Source organism: Bacillus rossius, assembly GCF_032445375.1.
Source record: "Bacillus rossius redtenbacheri isolate Brsri chromosome 9 unlocalized genomic scaffold, Brsri_v3 Brsri_v3_scf9_2, whole genome shotgun sequence".
Lineage (NCBI taxonomy): Eukaryota > Metazoa > Arthropoda > Insecta > Phasmatodea > Bacillidae > Bacillus > Bacillus rossius.
This window is the reverse complement of record NW_026962013.1, coordinates 7,728,215-7,754,257: the sequence shown is the minus strand read 5'-3', so window position 1 is coordinate 7,754,257 and position 26,043 is coordinate 7,728,215. Positions and strand designations below refer to the sequence as shown.

The following is a 26,043-nucleotide window of genomic DNA, read 5'->3' as shown; positions in this document are numbered from 1 at the left end:
TCCACTGATAGGTTCGCTTGATGCTCGAATTTGCTTAAACCAAGCCAACTATTTATACCTCAGATAAGTTTTTTAAAAAAAAATTCCGCTGAATTACAAAGCTGTCTAAAAAATAGATTCTGCTCTCTGGTGTAGATCTGGCAAACAGTGCTCACCAAAACAGGGACAGAAATTTTTGACAGAAACTATGCAATGGAAAGAGATAAATGCCCGTTTAAGTGCACACTGCAATTCAAGAATGAGTTCCGCTACTGCTAGGAACAAGACTATATGGTGAATCTCGATCCAAACAAAATAACACCGAAAAGCAAGTTGATGTATTGTACAGCACCGAAATGCACGTTTTATCGTGTAATTAAGTAGAATTTAACCAAAAAATTAAATAAAATCATAAAAAAAATTAATTTTTTTAATTTTTGTAATTCATATCGTGTCAGTATTTCCAGACGAAAAAAAATTGTACCAAAGTGCATGGAACGGAAAAAATTAATTTGATTTGTTTTGCTGTGGATCGCTTTCAAACCACAAGTTCTCGCTGGTTTATTCTTTTGAAAAGAATTTGGGCTAGGAATGAAACGGTAGGATCTCGCCACTGACTGTGGAAGCGGTAGCTTTGAATATATATACTGTATAGAAGTCGCCAGCCCAGGTTAAAATTTCTAATACGGTTTTGAGGTAGTTGGTTAATTCACAACGCCGCAATCGCCACACATCTCCAGGGGCATCAACTCGTGGTGGTCCCTTAGCGGACAAGTGTCCAACTCTTCAAACACCCCTTCCCCCTCCCGTTGAACGACCCTGAGCGCAGTGAATGAAAGGCTGGGGGGTGCGGGGGAATGACAGCGGGCGACAGTGCTGCGCTCTCTAGCGTGTAAATAACAACCTAAGACGATGCGGGGCGTTACGGACAGCGCACTGCAGCGGTGAGGTTCCCGAGCTGCTCATCATACGCTCCTGAAAAACGTAGAGTAAATCCTATCCACTCGCGACTTCTATACAGTATGTATATTGAAAGGCGGTAGTGACGGCGGCGGACAGTGGCGTTGTGGATCCAGCGCGGTTGCTCCCGGCCCCGCAGGCGCCCGCTCGTCAGCGCGGTGGAGGAGAAGCTGGTGGCAGACCACCTCACCAACATCCTGCAGAAGGGCCTCGACGCGCTGCTGGACGAGAACCGCATCGCTGACCTGACGCTGCTGTACGGCCTGGCGAGCCGCGTGCAGAACGGCGTGGCGGAGCTGTGCGCCAGCTTCAACGCCCACATCAAGCGCACGGGCCGCACCATCGTGATCGACCCGGAGAAGGACCGCACCATGGTGCAGGAGCTGCTCGACTTCAAGGACACCAACGACCACATCGTCCAGAGGTGCTTCCAGAACAACAAGAAGTTCGCCAACAGTCTGAAGGAGGCGTTCGAGCACTTCATCAACCTCCGCGTCAACACGCCCGCGGAGCTCATAGGTAGGAGGGACACACCCGTGAACTCTAAATAAAAATTGTAAATGTTTGTTTGTTCACAATATTAAATCTCTGAAAGTTCCTCACTAGGGGCAGACAACTGCAACAAGGTATACCGGCAGCAGCGGTTCCTCCCTTGTGATTGGCGGCCATCTTCGACAGAAGTAGTTGCCTTGTTTGAACCGAGCCTCTCGGGAAGCATTTGCTTCCGCAACGAATTACTTTGATTGGTGTTTTGGCAATCGTCATGCACCTGAAAGAATTTCACCCAATCACGAATCACAGACGATGTTACAGTGTCTTAACTTTCAGCTGGTCTCTGAATCTTTTCGCGAAATATGCATGCCCCTATTCCTCACTGATTGCTTTGGAATTTTGACACAGTGTTGCATTCGAAAACATGCATGTTTTTATATACTTGCTTCACACTGTGACAGGTAAAAAGATAGATAAAAATACGGATAGGTAAAAACCTAAAAACATAGATTTCTTATTTTAATTGCTATAGAGTGACATATATAGAGATATAGATATAGGTATATAGATAAAGAGATATACAGAGATATATATAGAGAAATAGAAAATTAGGAGAGAAATAGAGTGATGCTTTGTATATGTGTACCTTCTATAAACTAATTACAAAAAAAATTGATTGAGGCATTGCAATTCATGTCGGGCATTAGCTAGTATGTAATAAAACTAGTGTAAAAATTATGTTGTGTCATGAAGGCAGTACAGAATTGGTACAGGAAACATATTCACGACCGTCTTTATGTATTACTTCGACCTGATTTTAATCCGGACAGAATACCTTAATTGGAATTCACTGCCTATAAAGTTCTAGCTTGTTAACATCAAAATTTATTTTATGTGTTTTGTGTGTTAGATTGCTGTTCATAGCTAAGTCTTGAGTGATTTGTTAGTTTTTTCTGTGTTTTGCAAATAACTTTTATTAGATACTTTTAACTTACACATTTAAAAATTAAAACTATTTCACAGTGCCATTCTATTTTGAATTAGCACATTGATTGACCAAGAAAACTTTATGGTAACATTGCTTTGGTGTTAATTAAAAAAAAAAAAATCATGACATGACTTATTTTGCTTTTATTTTATTTTTTGCAGCAAAGTTTGTCGACTTGAAACTCCGGGCAGGAAACAAAGAGTCCACGGAAGAGGAATTAGAAAAATTGTTGGATAAGATAATGGTTCTGTTCCGCTTCATTCATGGGAAGGATGTGTTTGAGGCATTCTACAAAAAAGTGAGTCTGAACTTGTCAGTATACATCAGGTGCAAGGAAAAACAGTTCAGTTTCAAATGATCCCGTGTTATGAATTTAATTTCAAATTATTCATGAATAATATTTTTTTTTAATCAATTTTAATCATACAGTGATACACTTACTTCATACTTTATGCAAATAAAGTAAAATTTAAAAAAAACGAAATTGTATTGAAATGAATTGTAATTGCAAATCATTTTTTTATATACAGTAGATTTATGATAGTCCGTAATCCAACGATCCGGAAAGCCTGACACTGACTTAAGCCAACTAAGCTAACTTAAGCTAAAAACCTATAATTTTTTAGCTAAGGTCAAAAACCTCTTCTGCAGTATGCACACCACAGGATTGCTCAGATTGATCAAAGGCTTCTAGTTTTAGCCTGTGTTGATGTTCAAATGTTCATCCTTATGTTTGTGCTGAACAATATTTACAGCCGAACACTTTCTTGCAAATATATTTGCTGTACAACTTAGCGTTTATCAATAAAGGGGTAAATTGTCAGTTTATCCCCTGCATTTTTGGTAATCCAGCGCCAGCAAGTCCCAGGCGTCAGATTATTGGAAGTTTACTGCATTAAAAAAGCATGATTATACTATGTTGCAAAGAAATCTAATCGAAATTTCTGAAGTAATCTTGGCCTCATAAATTTTTATTTTATATTATATTATATTATTAAATTTAAAATTTTCACAAACGCATCTTGCTTGCTGTATTTATCAGCAGCGACAAGATTTTATGGTTTTATTTCTATAAAAGCTTTTTTATGATACTTTATCTAATAAAATAGTGGTACAATTTATAACCTGCATTTTTACGATAAAATAATTTGTTATAAATTAATTGATCTAAAATAGATACATTCCGAACAATACAAATAAATAAGCGAGCATTTGTGGTTTAAAAGTGATTCAATAAGAGAAATAAAAAAAATTAGTATTAATTTTTCTGATCATTGCACTTTGGTACAATTTTGTGTTCGGAAAGGACACTCCTTTGATTTCAAACATTAAAAACTTACTTTTTGTTAGGATTTTAATTAAGATATTACTTGGTTCCATGATATAACATGTGGTTCAGTACTGCATAATGTCATACGCAGAGACCTGTAAAATTCGCGGATTCATTTCGCGATAGGATAGAGTCCAAATACTTTTGACATTATTCAGCTTCAGTGATTGGGCCACAGTTTATATGAAGGACTCTGGGCCAATGAAAAATCTTTAACAGAAGAATTAGCGAATCACGATCATTCCAGTCAACAGGTATTACGAGTCGGTAACCAACCAACAGATGTAATTTGCACGAGTGCATAGAGGATCATGGAGTCTATCCTTTAGGGATTTGAAATTGTGAATTTTACAGGTCTCTAGTCATGCTGTGTTTTGACGTGCTTTTCGGTGTGGTTCCGGTTTTATCGCAATTCACCGTACGATCTTGTCCCTATCTATCGGTAATTCATAAATAACTCAAATTTTGGTTTTGTAATGTTGAATCAAGCGCAGGATAGTTGAGTTTCGGAGCGCGGCTGAGGGCTGAGGGACGTGTCTGCCGGCAGGACCTGGCCAAGCGGCTGCTGGTGGGCAAGTCCGCGAGCGTGGACGCCGAGAAGAGCATGCTGTCCAAGCTGAAGCAGGAGTGTGGCGGGGGCTTCACCTCCAAGCTGGAGGGCATGTTCAAGGACATGGAGCTCAGCAAGGACATCAACATAGCCTTCAAGCAGGTGGGCGTAGGAGCCGTCGTTCGGAACGTGACTCAGTTGAAGCTTTGAATATACATGCTGCATAGAAGTCGCGAGTGGATAGGATTTACTCTACGTTTTTCAGGAGCGTATGATGAGCAGCTTGGGAACTTCACCGCTGCAGTGCGCTGCCGTTAACGCCCTGTATCGTCTTAGGTTGTTATTTACACGTTTGAGCGCAGCACTGTCGCCCGCTGTCATTCCCCCGCACCCCCCACCCAACATTCACTGCAGCTCAAGGTCGTTCAACGGGAGTTTGTGCATCACAAAACTGTAGGGATGAGAGGTGGGGTAGAGGGTGGGTGGAGGACAACGCATGTTTGAGGGAGGGTGGGGAAAGGGGGTTTGAAGAGTTCGACACTTGTCAGCTAGGGACCACCACAAGTCGATGCCCTAGAGATGGTGGCGATTGCGGCGGTGAATTAACCAACTACCTCAAAACCGTATTAGAAATTTTAACCTGGGCTGGCGACTTCTATACAGTATATATATTCAAAGGTTGAAGTCTCTTTTTCACCTCGCCGCTGCCGTATTGTCCCTCCCAGAACATTTCAGAAATGGGGTTGACCACGTTTGACGATGTTACGGAAGAATTTTCGGACCCCAAGACTCCAGTATCAGGTCCCGGCGATCGGGGCCCCGCCTAGGAATCTGGTACTTTCGAAATTTTTCGAGTCTGAAATAGAAAATAGAGACAACCTTCTGTGAACCTGGCAGGTATGGAGGCCTCGCCAAGTGGGTTTGGGACTTTGAAATTTTTTGGATCCCAGGTCTGAGGATGGTAAGTGTGAATTAAAATCTGTGTCGTTAAATACAATCACTCCCATAAAATAACAGTCTTTAAATGTGTTTTCACATTGCAAACGCTACATTTTAATAAATATTTTGAGTGACAAATATTCCCAACCAAGATCATTTTTCAGTAAAACTGCTTCACCAAGTTGACGCTTGCCCGCCCTTCCTATATTAAATATCACGTTAATTAAACCCAAAACAAGTTTTAGTAAGCTCAGAAGCAATTCAGGGAAAATGGTATTTCGGCAATAGGCCTACTCACGTAATATGCGGCGACGAATCTGTGCGACGTCATAGGTTATAAACAAAGCGACGAACAATAGAATAATTCATTAAAACAACCAACCATCGTCGCCCTTTATATTTTACGTTGCTATAACCACACATATTTATTTACTTCAGAATATATTTGTAAATATGGACGAGTTATGTAAACAAATATATATTTTTCTCTTGCCACAGCTAAACATGTACATTGGGACACCATCTTGTGACCAGCGAACTACCAACTGTATTTATATTTTATAAAAGTATAAATTTAACTAATTAAGTTGTGAAAGCAAGTTTAAATACTTTTTAATACATAGGATTGAATTTATATGTATGTACATATAATTATGTATGCCACATTTATCTTTTCTTTTTAATTATTAATATCTACAGTGAAACCTCATTAATACAAACCTGAAGGGGAGTAAAATATTTCAGTTTGTAATAACGAGGTTCATATTAATGAGGTTCTTGAGCCAATAGGTAGAATAAGAACTCGATAAGAAATATTGAATTCCTACATGTCAGAGCACTAAAAATGTGGAATATTATTATTGTAATAGAAGCCAGATATTGACATGCACACTAACAAAATACACTTAGAAGCAATTTTAATAGTTTTAATAAAATATACTATAACAGACTGATAATTAGTATACATATACGTATGTATGTATTCTTATTTAATTTGCTTCCAAAGTTTTGACAAAAATGATTAACATTTACCGTACAGTTAATTGCTGTTGAGTGTATAGCAATTCTTATGCAAAGTATGCAAGATATATTTACATAGGTTTAAAAAAATCATTAATTTTTTTCTGGACACACTTATCTCTGTAAATATCATTTACAGCAGAACATATCTTCTCAAATCCTGCAATCAAGTCAATTGGCACATCACTTGCAGCAAGTACATTTTCCAGTGTACGCAAAGCACTGATTGTATCACTTTTGCTTGGAAGTTTATGCACTACCTCACCATTGTCGTCATCACCATCATTATCCTGACTTGTACCACCCTCACAAAGTGACTGTACAGCGTCAGCCGTTGGTGTTTCCTGTAATCCTCGTGAACCAACAAGATCTTCTGCAGTTAATCTTGCACTGGTGTACACACTGTCATCAATATGAACAAACTCATTGAAGTCATTATCAACTTGCACATGTTCTTTTAACTCTTGCCAATCCTCTAAAGGTTGATCACAGTCAGGTTCTTCAACAGTTTGCTGGCCAAAACCACTTTTTGCAAAGCAATGCACAATTGTCTTTTGGCTGATGCTGTCCCACGACATGGCTATACTGCGGATAGCATCCAAAACTGACCATCTAGGAAGCTCAGTCTTTCCTTTTTCACACTGCCTGATAAGGTATTTCACCAAGCGCTGTCTGTAGTTTCTTTTCAAGCACTGTATTATACCTTGGTCGAGTGGTTGTGTCACACTTGTTGTATTTGGTAGCAAGAAGAGTAAGGTAATGTTTTCCAACTTCATACCATGAGCAGTATGTGCAGCACAGTTGTCCAACAATAACAAAATTTTGCGATTTAGAGTCGCCATTTTCCTGTCCAATTTTAACAACCACAACTGGAAAATTTTTGTGGTGACCCAAGCCTTACTGTTTGCCTCGTAATCTACTGGCAGGTTTTTTGCTGCAACATCTTTGAAACATCTTGGCTTGGCAGACTTGCCAATAACCAAGGGTCGAAGTTTAGTACTGCCATCTTGATTACAACATAGTAAAACTGTAAGACGAACTTTACTGTGTTTACCGCCATGGCAGTTTTCACCTTTTACGGTTAGAGTTTTATTGGGCAACAGATTGTAAAAAAGCCCTGTTTCATCCATATTAAACACATCTTGTGGTGCAAATTTACTTACGATGGACTGTACTGACTGAAGCCAGTCACTCGTTGCTGTTTGGTCGACAGCTGCAGATTCGCCACAAATGGATTTTGTGGCCAAATTATGCCTATCTTTGAAGCGTTGAAGCCATCCGTTGCTGCAATGGAAATCGTCAATTCTGAGTTGCAGTGCCAGCTGATCAGCCTTTTCTTGGATAATAGGCCCGGAAATTGGAACTCTGGCGGCGCGCATTTGATGAAACCACTCCAGCAGTTTGGCCTCTAATTCGGAATGTTTACCGACGCGCATCCTTTTCTTAGTTTGATTACTACCTTTCCTGACCGCTTCTTCTATTTTATCTGCTTGCTTTAGAATTGTACTTAAGGTTGATTTTGATATACCAAACTCTTCAGAAAGTTCTGTTTTCGTTTTTTCACCCTGACGAACTGAATTTATTATCTTAATTTTCGTCTTCAATGCAATTTCCTTGCGTTTACGTTTTGCCTCCATTTTATGTGTGTACGTACAAATTCTAAAGTTTAATAAAATTCTCACGAGATAATTCACTTAAACTTTCATTACAACGTACACAAATATTAAACACGTTAGGCGTAACATATATTTTGTTTTTATTGGTCCGGCACAGATTCATGTATACAAAGGAAGTACAAAATCGAACGTAAATACCATCCCACGTGAAGTTCGATATATCGAATATTGTACAAACGCGAGTGATTTCTGAACATATCGAACACACGAACGAGTGATTTTGAAAACATAGAGTTAAAAACACACTTCGGACACTCAGGCGGGGCCGTATCTTTGTGGTAATCTTTGGTTCGTATTAAACGGTAAACATGACTGTTTGTTTATACGGACGGGAATTGTTATTGTTCGCTATACATAATAACGAGAATTTCGTATTAACCAAACAAATCTTCATTGTGTTTAATGGGCATATTTCACGGGGAAATAGTAATAGGTAATATTAACGAGTCATTCGTAATAAGCGGGATAATATTAACGAGGTTTCACTGTAGTTTATACTTCCACCACCAGGGCAGGGAAATGTCGGCGAGATTCATGATCGCGCATCTCATCCCTTCCAAAGAGGAGTTAGTTCGCCCCTCCCTTCTTTTTCTTCGTTCCCGCGCATTTCTCCCTATATAAAGGCGAGGTCATCCACCTGAAGTCAGTTGATCGGCCCGACGGCCAGTGAGGCTGGATTCCGCCCACTGGCCATAGGACGATCATAGGGGGAGCAGCAGAACGACTGGCTATCCGTTTTCTGCTGCTCGCACCCCTCCTTCGCGAGTCGGGTCATCCGAGGACCTATCTCGGCCTAGGGAATTTGTCGTCCCCCCCCCCCCCCCCTTTCTTGACGATAGGGTGTACTGTGTATAAATTCTGTGTATGTAGTGAAAGCCGACGCAGGCGACCAATTGAACTGTTTGGACATTCAGGTTAATAAAAGTTCCGTGTAAAATACCGGCATTTTTCAATGAATAGTTTAGTCCCATCCCTCACCCCACTAGCTATTCGCCTTCACCAGCCAACTGCGAATCCTGCCACAAGACCAGCTCGACCTTCTCTACAGGATACCTGGCTCTCACCCAAGAGGGCTCGGTGCGAGACGGATCAAAGTTCAGTTGGATGTATATGAATTTCTGGTTTGTGACAAACATTTTTAACAAAAAATATGATCAGAATTTAGAATGTAAATCATAATATTTTTTTGTCTAATGTTCCCTCTTTTTCTACAGTGGATTCAGTATCAGTGAAAACCTGAATATTCAGGAAATTTTGAATTTCCTGGAAAAATCTGGAAATAGTCTGGGAAAAAAAGGTTTGGTCAGGGAATTTACTGTATTTTACCCGAATGACACGTGCACAATATTCCGTGAAATGTGTGCCGGTGAGCAAACCGGTATTTAATGCGGACTTCTTGGAACACAATTCCTGCCGTTTCTGCATACGAGGCATGTAGGGCTGTAATGGGGAGGAAACACATTATTGTAGCCCACTAAGGATTACAATAATCGTTTCAAAATAATCTCTCAGTAACCTTATTTTGTCTTTGCATGTTGTGGGTGTGTGTTTGTGTGTTTTTTTTTTTTTTTTTTTTTTTTAATAAATATATATATATATATCATGAAGGGAAGGGTCCGGATCTCGTGTACCTTCCCCCGGCTACGTCCCTGACCAAGTCTTTGGAAAGAGTTAGTTTGACTGCTGGCCTGGCTGTCGGTTTGCCGCGAGGCTGCTGGGGCGGCGGTGGCGTCTAACGCGTCGTGTCTGGTGTCCGCAGCACGCAAGCCACACCCGGCACCCGGAGCTGTCCAGCATCGACCTGACGGTGAACATCCTGACGATGGGCTACTGGCCGTCGTACCCGGCCATGGACGTGACGCTGCCCGCGGAGATGGTGCGCTACCAGGACATCTTCACGCGCTTCTACCTGGACAAGCACAGCGGTCGCAAGCTGCAGTGGCAGCCCACGCTGGGCCACTGCGTGCTCAAGGCGTCCTTCCCGAACGTGAGCGTCATTCCCGTCACACTTGCACTCTTTAGTGATGGGCACAAAACAGACATTACGGTCACGTAATGAGACCAGGCACCACTAGCATGTCAGAATTACGCAAGGTAAGCAAGACCTACCAGGACTGTCTGGCAGGCAGGCAGGCACACAACCCCCTACACACACACAAGCATGTCTCAACATAAACGTAGGCACTACTCACATACAGAAACCACATAAGTGGACAATGGATATATACAGAACAAAAAAAAATACACAAAACAAACACAAAGGTAAAGTTAAATAAAATAATAATAATTTTTTAGTATGTTACACAGCTTATCAAGTTTATTGAAACTAGAGATAAGTCTAAAGATGATAATGTTCATTTTATAGTAGGTACGTAGAGTAGATGTTCATCTGCTATTAAATTGTGGTACTCTAATACGAGTATTATCAAGAATACACTTACAGTTTATATTTGAGTTATAACAATTTTTAATATATATTGCATCAAGGTATTTATGGCGGTCAGCTAGAGTAGGTAAGTTAGCTTCATGAAAATGTCTAATGATTTTATATATTTTATTTTGAATATTCATTTTTATCACTATCATATTTATTAACAATATTCTAATTTACACCTAATTAGTGATAAGTAAAGAGAAAGAATAGAATGTATATTTGTGGCATAAAGGTTATGCATTTTATCAGAGAAAGAGTCCTTTTAGAACTCATAAGTAAGTGATTTACGTGCAGGTGAAAATATAGTTTGATAATTTCAGTCTAGGATTGCTCTCGGTTGGTAGCTGGTCCTATATTACTTGAATTGAGTTTCGTATTTAATTAATTAATTATTTATTTCCAGGGTAAAAAGGAGCTGATGGTGTCATTGTTCCAAGCTTTAGTGCTCCTGCCATTTAACGAGTCTGACGAGTTGACGTTTGCCCTGCTGAAAGCAATTACAAACATCGAGGTAAGTTTCTGTCATCTTGTGCTGGTAATGATAAGATCAAGTAGCATTCATACTTGGTAACATCAAGGTGCTTTGCACATGGCTATGTTAAGATGAGAGATTGTATTCCTACTTTAAGAAACTAAAATGTTAGTGCTCTGTCTAATAATGTGGATGTATTCAATATTTTTTAACAGTTATTTCCATCGAATGTACTTGTGATTGTATGTAGTTGTTAGGATTCTTAGTAAAGTCTTTTAAGGTACAATTGTGACTTACTGCTACTTAGTTTGTCTGAATTAAAATTAAAAGTTCAAGTGAATGCAGTCCTCCACAAAGCATCTTCCCCCCCCCCCCCTCCATTTTTTAGTTTTGTTAACCTGATATTTTTTTTGCTACAGCACTTGGACCATGAGTGCACCATAGCATGTGGAGTGAAAATTACGTTTGAATTATTACCTAACATGTTATCTCGGCAAACCTCAAAATCAATTTTCATCCAGAGTTCAATCAGTAGTCTCTACTTCGAAGCCCCAAACATTTCTTCTTCATAAGCATCATTTTTTGACCTCATTCATTCTGTAGCGATGTTTTTTTTTTTTTTTTTTCCCCTGGCTTTCGCCAACACAGGAATGAAACATTTCAAACTTTTCACAATCATCTTTGAGTTTTTTTAATGTATCTTGCAGGTGACAACATTGCTCATGCGTAAATTTTATTTTGATCTTGTGTTAACTGGTAAGTGAACAAAAACAAAATTTGTCAATCTTGTTTTGATTCAAAAAAATGTGAACTACACTTAATTTACATGCATCTTCGGTTTTGTCTGTTGCTTTTTTTTTATTATTAATTTTGCTTATATCTATCTTTTATAATTTTTTTATGCTTTTAAATATTTTTATACATGTTTAGTTAATTATAATTTATAGGTATAAATTCTGTTGTGATTTTCTAATTTAGTGGTAAAGTAAAAAGTAAAGTGGCAAGGTTGATAATGTAACAGTTCTAATTAGTAAAATGTTCTCTGTGCAGGATGACGAACTGAGACGGACTCTGCAGTCGCTGGCTTGCGGCAAAGCCAGGGTGCTCCAGAAAACTCCTCGCGGGCGAGACGTGGCCGACTCGGACAAGTTCCTGTTCAACAAGGAGTTCACGAACAAGCTGTTCAGGATCAAGATAAACCAGATACAGATGAAAGAAACGGTACGTCGTCCGCATTGTTTCGTAAAGAGATTAATAGGATTTGTTTTCGTGGTCATGCCTCCTTTGTGCAAGTTATGAAAAAAAATTGAGAGAATTTTTACGATGCGTGCGAACAATGCCACGAAATTTTCACAGGATAAAAAGAATGCTGCTTCTCTCTCTTTCTCTCTTTCTCTCTTTCTCTTTCTCCCCCTCTATTTTGAAGGTCATAGTTTTCAAATACTTATATATGAATTGGTGCAATAGCAATAGATATTTCACTTTGGTGGTTACAAATTCTTATACATATATGTAAAAACAGCTGCACTACATTTGGCATTAGAATACAATTGAAAATTGTGTATATGTTATTTCAAAGTGTAAGTACTGTAAGCTAAATCAAATTTATATTTTAAAAAAAAAGGAGGTTGTCTAAAGTCGGTTTACGGAAGATAATTTTACGTGATAACCTGTAACGTCATAAGAAAACATGATGGAAAATTGCATACTTTTTAATTTTCAAATATTATTTACAGTTTTTGTAAATTTAATTTAAATAATTTGGTTAAATATAATCACGAACAATTAGTTAAAAAGCCCGCCTTGAACTGTTTGATATTATAGAAGATTTTCTTGCACGGTGGTTGGCCGGTTCTTGCACGCTCGGCTCAGGCGGAACGTGACAATTTTTCGTGTGTGCAGCCAGCGTTCGTCGATTTTTAAGACGTTTATCAAGTCAAAAAATTTATATATATTTTAGTTTCGATATTTAGAGTTTCGAATATTAGCACAGGCCCACTTGCTCTAAGTTCATAGAAGTTGACTCCGAGCGCACAGTTTGAAGCCACTTGTGTGCATTTGCCGTTCCAGACGGAGGAGCAGAAGGCTACCGAGGAGAGGGTGTACCAGGACAGGCAGTACCAGATCGATGCCACAATTGTCCGTATCATGAAGATGAGGAAGTCTCTGTCCCACAACCTGCTGATCAGCGAGCTCTACAACCAGCTTAAATTTCCTGTTAAGGTAAGTCCGCAGCGAGGCGAGTGAATCCCCTACCAATATTATAAATGCGAAAGCGTGTACGTCTGTTTTCACGCAGCGACGGACCGACGTGATTTTTGGCGTAAAGATGGTTTATGGGCCGAAGAGTGACGTAGACTACGTATAATTATGAAATTCCATCCCTAAGAAAGTGAAAAAGGTGTGAATTTAGTTTCATTAATATACACATTTGTGGCATTCTTAAATAAAATCAATGGGCTCTGGAGTAAAAAAAAAACCAAAAATATCGAGATACATCAAAATATTTAGTTATTGAAATTTTGTTTCCTGTGTTAAAGATCTTTGACCTTTCACGTGACATTTTCGGAAATGGCGTCGATCAACTCGCATAAATAGCTGTGTTCTCCGCCAGACTTTATTTATTCCAAAACAAAATAATAATTGAGAAAATTTGGGAAAAACTTTAAAAACAGCTGAATTCTGTCGTTTCCGCAAATTGTGCGCTTCATCATATTTTGGGGTCCTTTAATATGGCAACCTAAATATTTATATTTGTTGCAACACTTAAGTTTTCCAGATGAGTGCATGATATGTATTTCATTTACTTAATACATACATATTAAAAGAGTAATATATTGGGGAACAGTATTAGAATAAGTACAAAAATAAATATTAATAAGCCTAGTTAACGTTTCCCAATGTTGAATTTTTTAATTTACTATTTTTACTCAAATTTTTTTCTTAAAATATTTTTCAGTGAATTCCAAATCTTTCAAATGCTAGAGATCGGTGGATTCGAGGATTCTACTATCCCATCCCTATTTATGATACATCAATGCATTACTGTAGCAATAAAATAGGAGAACTAATTTAATTGTAATAGTGTATGAACTGGTAACAAAGTATTATTATAATTATTATAATTTTGTTGGTAGTAATTTATTTTTGAATAAAGCATAGTATTTGAGTGTTGCAATGTAATTATTAACTTAGTTTCAATTTTATTTTATTTTTACTTAATACTCAGTTGGTAGTCAAAATTTTATGGTGTTATAAAACAGGCAAATTTTGTTATTAAACTGGTGGATTCTGTCTTAATCATCATTAAAAATTGAAACACATGGTACAAAAAAAAAAAATTTGTAGTGACATTTAAAATGTGTTCATAAAACCATACTACATACATTGTTGAGAGTTAAATTGAAAAAACTGCAACTAAAATATTCAATATTCGTCTTTAATTTTTCTTAGTTCACGAGAAAATTATAAATATGAAAAAAAAAAGTCAGGTATTTTTTTTTTAATTCAATGTCTAAAGCTAAGATTTTATGGTTTTATACTTTGACAAGTTAAGTTAATATGGTTTTTATTTATAAAATAATGTGCATGAATATTAATATATAAAAAAACTCAAATTGATGTTATTGGAACTACTAAACCTACATAACTTTATAAGCAGTGAAAAAAAATTATGGTGTGTTTTAAGATTATTTCTGTTGCCAAAATATTTTCACATTAAAAATTCCCTATTTTTCACTGTCTTACTATTTTAGTACTATTGATATTAATCAAAAATCAATATGCAATATTAAAAGACCAAAATATTATACTTATACATTCCCTTGTGATGTTTCTTTGTAGGTCTTTAGCCATTTCTGTATGGTATCAGCTATAGACTGCTGTTATGTACTTTACTTTGAAAAATCCATACATAAAAACAAAATAGTTTTTTTTTCCTTAGTACATACATAATATTTTTAGGTTTTTAATTAATATCCTAAACTAAAGATTTTAGAAATTAAGTTTATATTTTCATCATCAAAATGAGGTAATTGAAGTGAATTTAATTGTTTTATGTAGCAATTTATTTTTATTTATTTTTTTACAGCCATCTGATTTGAAGAAGCGCATTGAATCGCTGATTGAGAGGGATTACATGGATCGGGACAAGGACGATTCCAATCAGTACAATTATGTTGCATAATCAGTAAATCTGTTTGAATTCTTAATAACCTTATGAAGCAAAAGAACTACAGTAGGTCAGAAATTATTGATTTATAATGCTTCTTGCGAAGATACTTTTGTTGTTCAATTTTGTAGATAGCTGTGTTTTCGAGTAAGTTTTTTTTTTCTTCTGCAAAACAAAGATTTTCATAGGTGAAATTGTATCTGGTTTAACTGTTAACAACAACATAATATCAGGTACTTTGTTTTAATGTTATTGACATTGGTATAAAATTTCAATTATTTAAAATTAGAATGAATTATAACTATTGTACCTAAAGATTGGATATTACGTTTCAAGTTCTGTGGTTGCTATAATTATAGAATTTGTTGTTAGCATGATTATGTTCAGAGTTGTGTAAATATATTTTTTTTTCATGTATCTTCCTGTATTTTGAAACATACCATGTGTGTCTTATTTAGATCTGTGTCTGCTTTAACATGTACATAGACAATCAGCTATCACTGTTTTTAGCATGTGGAAAGTTATTTAACAACTTTAAATTTAATATGTTGTGTGGTTTTTTAACATTGGAAAGTGTTTTAAAGATTTTTTTTAAAAGAACAAGTTAGTGGTCAAAATATTTGTCGTTCCCTGTTCTGTTTGCAGTATCTGGTTATCCATATGTGAAGAAAGTTTCTCACTTCTAGTTTTTTTTATTTGGTAACGTGGTGGTTGCAAGCGTTTCAGGTTCAATATATATCTTAGTTGTGAATTTTTGCACCAAGTGTTCCAGAACTCACCATAATCTCAGGAGTCCCATCACTTTAGCCCTCTGTGCATAGTCGTGATGTGTAAAAATTCTGCCTTGAAGTTTACCTTCAGTCTTCTATGTTTTGGTTACTACCTAATCTGTTTAACTATTTGTTACAAATTTTAGTTAGTTTTTTAAATTTATTTTTCTCTGATTTATTTATTTTTAAAGCGAAAGGATGATGACTATTTGTCAAACCTAACTGGTTAAAAAAAATTTATAGTGAGAAAAATTGAAATTGCTTCTACACGTGTCCTGGCCTGTGTTCGTTAATGTTAAAGTCTTTTTTATTTATTTTTTGTAATCAAATTGCATTATATTGTGTGTGGGCTAATATTCCTTTGATATTCGTTAAGTGTTTTCTGTTCAGATACGTACATAGTTTTACAGAATACATTTTGAGGAAACTGAAACTGGCATGATGCTAAAGCATTCTGTATTTTTTTTTATCAACACAAGCATCTTGCATCTTCTAGTTTTTTTTGCTTTTTGCTACCCTGCTTATACCAGATTCAGTTTACACCAGTTTACTTAGCCGAAATCTCCTTAAGAGAATAATGAACTATAGCTGGGCGGGATCCCGGTCATTTCAGAATGTTTTGGGAAAAACTGGGAATGTGTATTTCCCAAAATGTCTTGTCAGGAAATTACTTTTCCCTTATTCCAAAATTTATTGTAGTAGTATACATGTCCATTTTGCATTTTCCAAACTTGTTAACAAACTATTGTCAAAAAAAAGCACTGCACTCAAACCTAATCGACACGTGATCGAAAAACACACCATTTTTAGCAGTAAAAAAATATTTGATGCAAAAAAATATTCACAGGCACAATCTTAAACAAGCACTTTATGCAGCATTTTAAACATAACCAAATATAATCAGTTATTTTACTACCGCCGTGAAATGGTAGCAGAAAAAAATCTCATCCGCAGTTGAAAATACAGATTTTAAACACATTAATAGCGTGATAAACTGTTATTTGAATGTTTTCGTATCATATACTACTTAATGGTATCTGAAAAAAATAAACAAAATTGTGTTCGACCATGGACTACGTAAACGAAAACACAGGAACTGTTGTGCTATGGACTTAATGTGAACACAGCAATTGAAAGGATGTTTTAATCAATAGTTGTGATAAGTCTGCCACCATATTCGCACATCAGTAGCTTACTTGCTGCATTTATTTATGAGACTTTATACATAGTGACTTGCACTTTGAAAACAACATAACTATTGTAAACGTAAATAAAAGTTTTAGAATCAAGAGTAAATTCATTGTTAATATGTTTATAATATGTACGGATGAGTATGTGGGCATCGTAAATATCTATATAAAAAAAATGAATATTTTAAGTTAAATGTGTAAATATGAGCTAATTTAATCACTATTTCGCAAATTAGGCTTTTTGTTTTAATGTTAACCTTATTTTGTGGTATATTACAGTCTTTGAAAAATAGCTGCCTCTATAATTGTATAACCACTAGGTTTTGGCCTACACAATTAAAAAGGATATTTTTCCTTGAAAATAATATGGACATTTTTGAAATTTGTAACACAGATGATTATGATTACCCATCCCACACCATTTCCCTCTTTGAATTTTTTTTTTAATGTAATTTTTCCTAGCCATAAATTTTTTATCCCGCCCAGCTGTGCAATAAAATAATTTTTCGGTTGCCTACCAATCTATCTACACAATGGATATTATATCAATCTTGAGTGGGAAATTTTTTTCTCTCTTTTATTATGTACATATACAATGAAACCTTTTTAATACAAAGCAATTTTTTTCTAGAAATAATTTTTATTTTTGTGTTATGATTTATAAATTTTTATGGAAATAAGTTTACTGGTTAGTTTTTGTGTTTTGTTGTGTTTATATGGTAAGTTGATACCATTACACATGTTATGTCGAAGCCAATACTAAACCATCTAATATTTCAGATGTTACAATCAAGTTGTCATTAATGGCATACAATTATAGGCTCTACGTAAAATGTTTTCTATCCTGCAGTGTTGGCATTTCTTAGTTTTTATTTTTTTATCGGAAAATTAACCAAGCACATTTTTCATACACAAATATAAATTTGTTTTTGCAATACATAGTTTTAAATTGTTAAAAACTGATCAATTTTATAATGTAGTCTAGTTCTTTAGGCATCATGTATGTGATACCGTTTATTGTTTACTCTAAATTAATTAAGTCTTAATTAAGTTAATTAAGTGTTATTTAGTCTTAGATTCAGTCAATAGCATTTATAGTTTGGCTTTTACCATTAAAAAGAAACAGAGATTTTCCACCGAAATGCATGCAGAGTTTCCATGGAAAACATTTAATCCTAAAACTCTTGAGTTTTTATATTATTTTTGTTTTTTTTTAAGTATATATAATGTAGATTAAAAACTTTTACACCTACCTTTCACATTTATTTAAAAGTGCATTTTCTGAACTGTGAAAACAGTTCATATGGTTTTGGTACAGCCATTTAAGGTGGTACAGACAGGCGCAGTAAACCATCATTATCATTATTTCCATTTTGCAGTAGAATAACAATGTGGCCTTTGAGTCCCACTAAAGTAGTGTTGGTTCCAGACATCACACATTCAGCCGGGCAGCCCGCTTTAAGGGGCCCGTCTTATCTACCCAGGGGTGTGTCTGTGTCGGCGAGGCGGGGTGGTAAGGCCGACGCTCGCTGGTGCTTCTAGCGCGGTGTCTCCTCTGGACTGGCGCGCAGTCTTCTCGTCGTCACAGGACAACTGTGAAACTTGAGCGGTGACCGTAACATCATATGGCGAAGAAATGAAGACAAAGGTGTAATGCGAGTCCCTTGAGTGCTTCCAAGAATCTGTATGAGGTGTTTGCTTTATGCCTAAAAAATTATTTTGGGAAAAAAAGAGAGAGAGATAGAAAAAACACATTTTTACTCTTTTGCGCTCTTCTAAAAATACAGTTAAACAAAAGGTGAAACAGAACTACTCATTTGCCTTCAGCATATTCTTAATGCTTTTCATAAACACACACCACTCTTGATATCTTTAACAATTTTAAAATTGCATGGGTTTTTTTTTTTCTGAACCTTTTCTCACTGTATGTGTACCCAGGTAGGCGGAGCCCTCAATAGTGTTCGACACCTATCAGCTCTTTATTTAATACATTGTTATACGTGTAAAAAAAAAAAAAATTTAAATTATGTAATTTTTATGAATTTTAGCACCACTCAAGGGCACAAATTTCAACAAGAGCTGCTGAGAACCTCATACACAGCTCTTTCAGAACAACTAGCACAATCTGTCTAGCCAGTATTTATGTTGCAATCCAGCATGTCAACAGACAAGATCATCATAGTGTTCATCCATTCTGAATTCTTGTGACCATTTGCCAAAACTGTGTCATGTCAGTAATGGTAGTCGGGCTGTTGACGTTGCAACGAACACCTAAGTTGGACGCAAGCACATTGGGTAACCATTACCAGCTGCTGGATTATTCAAGTAAAGTGTAGTTGAGAAATGCTTGGTAAATCCCCCCGTTGTTTGTGATGGGAACTGTGGCCAAAGCAAAATATTCACAGACTACACCAACCCAACACATTTACGTTAAATTGTAACTGTTTACCAGAAGCTTTGGTAAAACAAGGATTTTAGCCTGTTCAGACATGCGTGTTGTAAACACTGGAAATACCTTCAGGCATGAAAGTGACTTTGACAGTGTACAGTGTACTAGCGCAAGTGAGGCCAAACAATCTAAATCGTCGTCGGGCAACTTAGGGACGGCTCCAATGTCGGGCGAACTGGGTTAGAAACATGGACATTATTGTACTAGCGAGCCATTTGAAGTGCTGGTGAATTCATTTTTAAATTTATATTTTTGTATAAGAAAATCTTTCTTAGATTTTATGGCCTCACGTAATAACACAATTTTTCCGGAGTTTGATCGTAAGAAATTGTAAAACAAACCTGAATATAATTTATTAGAATAGATTACAAAAAATGTTCGGGATAAATGAGCTAAAGCATTTTTAAAATTTAGGTTCTTGACTGGCTTAAATAACTTTCTTTGAAAGAGTTCATTTTTCTAATTTTCTGGGGGGGGGGGGGGGGGGGGGGATATTACATACCTCCATCAAGCCCCCTGGTAAGGCCCCTCTTAAAAATGTTATGCCCCTGTAACAGCAAGTGGTCCAGGGTCCTGCAAAGTCTAGGGCCACCATTGCAGGCAATATTGCAGTTGTAACATTCACTCGACGCTTTCGCGTGGTATTTTCTGTATGGTGTATCAGCTGTATCTCCTTCACCGATAATTCCGCTTTATGCTCAGCTATGATTATTCTCTAGTGTATTTTGTAAAACTTAAAATTCCTGTTTGCAGTGGGAAAATTTTTATAGCTGTTTAAAAATGGTCAGTTAAGATACGCACACTTTTTTTTCAATTCTCTTTCTTCAGCATAGACATGACTAGAGTTCTGATCAGAGCTATCGCAAGAAACCAAGGGCTTAGATCGGGCCCTCTCCCTATTACCTAATGTACAACTTTTCAAATTACAAAATTTAAAACCAAAATCTAAAGACTTAATTTTACCGTGCCCACAACTAAATGTGATCTGTGAATATCGCATTACTTGTAAAGTTTTGTATGAATCATATTAAAGAATAGATATGTAATTTTCGCACTTTCTGATTAAACATAAACATTTAAAAAAAAAACAATTGTGAGATTTTGAGCATCAACACTCGGTAACGAGCAAATTTTTGTGTACTCATGTTGCAAATACACTTGTAATATGAAACTTGAGTCTTGGACACTGACTTTAACGTATAATTCTGTTAAATAATGCAGAACGTGATAAATATATGCAGATTATGTTTTCCGCTACATTTCCCAACGCGAATCACGCGTAGTAATTCACTGCCGGAGCAGCGACGTGGACTGTTGAATCATGTGATTTGCAGAGAAAAATTTTAAACTATATAATCAAACGGCTACTATAAAAAAATAATTAACCTCTGCTTTGGAGCTAATTTTAGATAAGGAATTGTATTAAAATATTGACCATCTTGTAAAAATTCAATTAACCAATAATAATATAAAGTTATCCTTTTTATTTGTTAACTTTTGTTTACGTCATCCGCCACTTGGCAGCATCGTAGTTCTTGCACATTTTCGTTCCTGGACTTCTGTTGCATTCACGAAATTACTCCTACCAAATGCTGTGTGCTGAGTGCAAAGATGTTGCGCATCAAAAAGTTATACAAGTGAAGTTTCAACAGGCTGAGCCCTCGGTAAGTAAATGTAATCCCACAAACATCATTCAAAGATACCACAATTTGTTCTCTCTCTACCCCCACACCCCCTCCATTTACCCAATCAACAAATCAGAATAGTTGGCATGTCGCTTAGTTATACAAATGTTACATGTTCATTACAAATTTTTGAAATAAAGATTGAATGTACTTATGTGTTATAACTTATTTCAGATACTAAAGAGGGAGTGAGTACTTACGTACACCTTAGAAGTTATACTTCTATGAGATTACTAATATAAAATTGGAACATTTTAAGAAACACTATTATAGCACTAAGTAAATGTTTGTATATTTGTTGCTTGATCAACTGCAATCTGCCCGTAAACATTTCCTACAAGCAAACCTTAACCTTATTGAGCTGATTGAGCATTTAAGATAAAACATTTTTTTTTTTCGTGACATTGAATAAACTTAGGCTAACAATGTGTTGTCTCTTGACAGTATGATAATTGTGCTATTTGTACAATTCAGTGTTAACTTTTAAGTTGGCAACAATTTTTTCCACTATAAATTATAGCGCAAAGTATTAAAGGATAATTTTCCTATTAAAAAGTTTTTTTTATTCCATTGCACTATGTAAATTCGACGATATTACACGAAAGTAATAAGTACAGATGATTCGCGTGGGTTCGCCATATTATTGACTTTTCTGAGACGACTACAGATGGCAGCACCGTGTTTACGGACACATTTCCTTTTCCAGTAGACTTCTGTTACATTCACGGTATTAGGGGAAGCCTTCTTTTCACAGACGAGAGAGCCAAAACCCGAAGTTCATGCTCGCTTTTTTTTTTCCCTCCCGTATCTTTAATGTAGCTATCCTAACCAAATCAACCGTCCACAATGTTTTAAAGTATTTATACTGTAGCTAACCTAACCTAATTGACCATTAGTATCCTTTTATCAACACCACCATATTTATTTACAATGAACAAAAAAAAAAAGATGCACGATCGGGAGTTTGGCTCTGTCGTCTGTGAAAAGTTTTCCCACGGTATTAATCCTACCAGGGATTTCCCCCTCCTTCGCCGAACTGCCGGATTAAAGACACACGACGACTGAGAAGTGGTTTCTTCCGCGAGTGAGTGAGATCGCGGTATGGAGTGGAGGGGGGCTGGTGGTCGCCATCTTGACACACGTGGGGGGCTAGCGGTACCGGGCGCTGGCCGGAGCCACATTCCACGGAGGCCGTGGCCTTGACGCCCCTCTAGCGGGTGACCTTGGCGAACCCAGGGCGGTGCCTTCTCTCGGGGAATCCACGTCCGCCATCCTTCCATTGATTTTTTTTATCCCCACTTGGACACTTGCCAACTTAACTAGAGAACTGAGATCGAAACGATGATCATTGTCATATAAGCGTGATGGGAAGCCTTTTTTTTTTTTTTTTTCACAGACGAGAGACCCAAACGCTCGATCGTGCATCTTCGGGTTTTTTTTTTATTTATTGTTCATTGTAAAAGGTTAGGTTATCTACATTATAAATACATTAAAACATTGTGGACGGTTGATTTGGTTAGGATAGCTACATTAAGGATACCGTGAAATCATGTAAACGGTTTCCTAGCCCTGGATAGCTACATATTAAAAAGTTATTTGCTAAGTAACCATAAAATGATTTTACAGTATTTTTAATGTAGCTATACTTACCTAATATAACCAACCATCCACAATGATTTAAAGTATTTATAATGTAGCTAACCTATCTTAACCGACCGCAAAATTTAATGCCACACCGGTTTATACAATGAGATAGAAGGGGGAAAAAAAAGCTAGCATGAACTTCGGGTGTGGCTCTCTCGTCTGTGAAATGAAGGTTTCCCAAGCGTAATGCGTTAGAAATTCACGCCTGTGTTCATTAGGGATGGAAGGCCAACTCTCATCTCCTTGCGTTTCGATTTCGGCTTACATTTCCACCTTCAATGTTTAAATTATTTGAAGTGTTCCGAAAACTTCTTCAGGTACGGTGTTGTTTATATATTTCTATGTGTGTGTGTGTGCGCGCGCGCGCGCTCATACCAAACGATTGCACAGTGAAAGCAAATTATTTTTTTAAATAAAAGTACAAGAATACATACTAAGAAATTCACAGGTTTTGTAAACATCAAATTTTCTTTCGTTTGTGGTGTAGGTAGTGCGTTCTTGATCTACATTTCTGGAGAAATTCATAAACCCAGTCCTCTTGAGTTAGGTTCGGTAAGATCGGTATAAATTTACCTAACGTAACGTTGCTATAATGTATATGTAATTGTCTATGGGTATTTTTTTTGACGTGACGTCCAATAAATCGATGAACGCCAACTGCACGCACGTAAAAGTGTCCCGTTGCGCACATTGTCCCGTTGAGCACATTGTCCCGTTGAGCACATTGTCCCGTTACGCTGTGTCCCGTTACGCTCATTGTACGCTTGCGCCGTATCTACCTCTCTTCCACTCGATTGGAACAACCATCGATTTGACTTTTTCGAGGCACATTAAACTTGAAACACTCCCATTAGTTTCCTACTTTTCCTATCATCGTCCTATCCTTAACAGAATAGCACAGATTGGAAGAAGTTAAATACCAAACATGTATAAAAGTTATAGTTAAAATAATCTCTTCGCTAAAGTAATAAAGATATTTGAATTAATGAGTGCAAATAAAAGTAAATTTATCAATTAAATTGTAGATTTCATTTCACTCCTTCTTTGTATCCATTCAAAATAGTGATAATTCAATAAAAATGATTAAATTGTATTCATATAAGTATGCAATCATTTAATCAGTGTTTTGTTTTGACGTTGTCACATTAAACTATCGTCCGTAAACTCACTTTACAGACAACCAATTTTTTTTATGTACAAATCTACCGTTTGTCTCCGACGGCCTCGTGCTGCCGAAGTTGCACGAGGAGGTGCTCGGGCGTGTTCGGTCGACCGGCGGTGGGTTGTCGACCCTGGCGGCCGGACAGGCGGTCGAGAACCCCGCACAAAGAACGACCTCGAGAAATGGCGGGCTGCGGGTCTGGCGCGACGTGGGAAACACCCGTTCCCTCGTAAAAGCCGTCTCGCCGTTTGAAAAAAAAAAGTTCCTTCGCGTGTTGTTAAGTGTGCGTGAATACGACTGCTAAAAGGATGGATTCACAATTGTGAAATAAATAAAATAAAAAAGTCCTTTAGCTATTACATAGCGTGCCATGAACGCAGCTGTGCACACCACCTGCGTGTAATCGGTTGATAATTGGATTCTTAACCGCTAATTTAAGCCGATGGAATTTCGCGATCTATCTGACGTCTAATGGTAATGTTAATAAATAAGTATTTTACACTCCCGCGATAGCTGAACAAGCAGTCTAAACACTATATAACAACTCATAAATTTCGGTACGTCATGATAGTTTTGAAAGAAAAAAAATTGGTGCGTGTACTTATGTACGCGCGTTAGAATTTATACTTACTTGCGAAGTAAAAAATTTAACTTTTATTTTTCATGCAAATAATTAATAGAAATAAAATAATAAAATGACTGGAGTGGTAGTATAAGTACAGTTGGTAAAGTATAAATTCAAAAAAATTAAAAATATTTAAATAAATACTCGGTAATCAATATAAATAAACACGTGAATAAATATAATTATTTAATTTAGTAAAATAATTTAGATAATTTTAATTAATAATGAAAATCAATAAATATGCAGAAAGTTTATTCTAATTTATAAAATTTAATTATTTATTGAAAAAATCTAATAATTCATAATGCAAACAAATTATACATACGGGAACATAACCTCACAAAAATTCCGTGAAAACAGCCAGGATACTAATAACAATTAAGAACCAGTCGGAAAATATTGATTTTTTTTTTAGGTGACTTAATATATTTCTGTACCTAAAAAAACAGTGTCACAAAAACCATATTTTTTCATGCGATATGAGTTTCAATAATTTTAAACATTGCTTCACTTTACACAACAATTTTTTTCTGCAAAATATGCGATTTTTCACCATTTCTAGGGACCGGAAAAATTCGCGGGTTCAATGACCGCTAGAATGAACTCCACAGCTCTATGTGTACTCGGGAAAATGTCACCCACTCATTGGCTGCTGTCGTGTGAGACGTCCCAACGTGGCAGCCTGTGATTCGTTACAGATTTGATTACGTGTTTCTTATTGGCCCAGAGTCCTGAAGATGAGTTGTGAGCCAATGGCAGAAGCAGCATTGGTGTACAACTATTTCAATTTTATGATGTCGCGAATTGAATCCGCGATTTTTTCGGGTCTCTAACCATTTCATATATCTTATTGTTGTTTGCAAAGTTCATTTTTCCCGAAAGTGGACATAATATCTTATGCCTCCGAGGTACAGACTTGTCTCTTCTTTTTTTTTTTTTTTTCTAACAGGTGCGCGGAGTGGGGGAAATGATTGTTGCGACCAGCGGCCTTGACTAGGACACGGGAATGTTCACAGGCGGCATTCCCTGAGCTGAACAATGGCTCAGTAGCCAGGACTTGAGCGGTCTCGACCCGTGAAGGTTGGCTAGGTCCGTCAGCACGTCCGGGGGAAAAATCCATACAATCTCAAGAGAGAGAGAGAAAGAGCGCGCGTAACTCAGTACACGTGATGGAGGTGAAATTTATTTGGCAATTCAAACCTTGACTCGTAAGTACATCGTAAGTACACACACACACACACACAGAGAGAGAGAGAAAGAAAGAGAGAGAGAGAGAACAATTAAAAAAAAAAATACACAGCGCGGTTTTTTGGCTTCTATTTCTTTTTCAAATATTTCAAAATCCTAACCTTTTATTTTTGTATTTATTAGATATTTTGATGAAAATAAAAATAAATTAATATTTTTTTTTTTCATAACCTAACTAAAAACCAAGTGTGTCTGGGTTAGGGAAAGACTCTAAGTGCGTCTCAGATCGAAGCCAATACGCTCTAATCATGCAGGGTGT

The 26,043-nt window shown here is 36.7% G+C and overlaps 1 protein-coding gene across 1 annotated transcript in view; it reads left to right on the top strand.

Moving 5' to 3' along the window:
• LOC134543271 (cullin-4A) overlaps nucleotides 1-18,223 on the top strand; it is a 30,811-nt gene extending 12,588 nt beyond the window's left edge. Inside the window, exons 6-13 of the mRNA XM_063388182.1 lie at nucleotides 1,079-1,458; nucleotides 2,581-2,717; nucleotides 4,297-4,461; nucleotides 9,694-9,921; nucleotides 10,772-10,879; nucleotides 11,891-12,061; nucleotides 12,911-13,063; nucleotides 14,931-18,223. Of these exons, the coding sequence (XP_063244252.1) occupies nucleotides 1,079-1,458; nucleotides 2,581-2,717; nucleotides 4,297-4,461; nucleotides 9,694-9,921; nucleotides 10,772-10,879; nucleotides 11,891-12,061; nucleotides 12,911-13,063; nucleotides 14,931-15,026 (1,438 nt within the window). The 3' untranslated portion in view covers nucleotides 15,027-18,223. The remainder of the gene's footprint in view (nucleotides 1-1,078; nucleotides 1,459-2,580; nucleotides 2,718-4,296; nucleotides 4,462-9,693; nucleotides 9,922-10,771; nucleotides 10,880-11,890; nucleotides 12,062-12,910; nucleotides 13,064-14,930) is intronic.
• The last annotated feature ends 7,820 nt before the right edge of the window (nucleotides 18,224-26,043 follow it).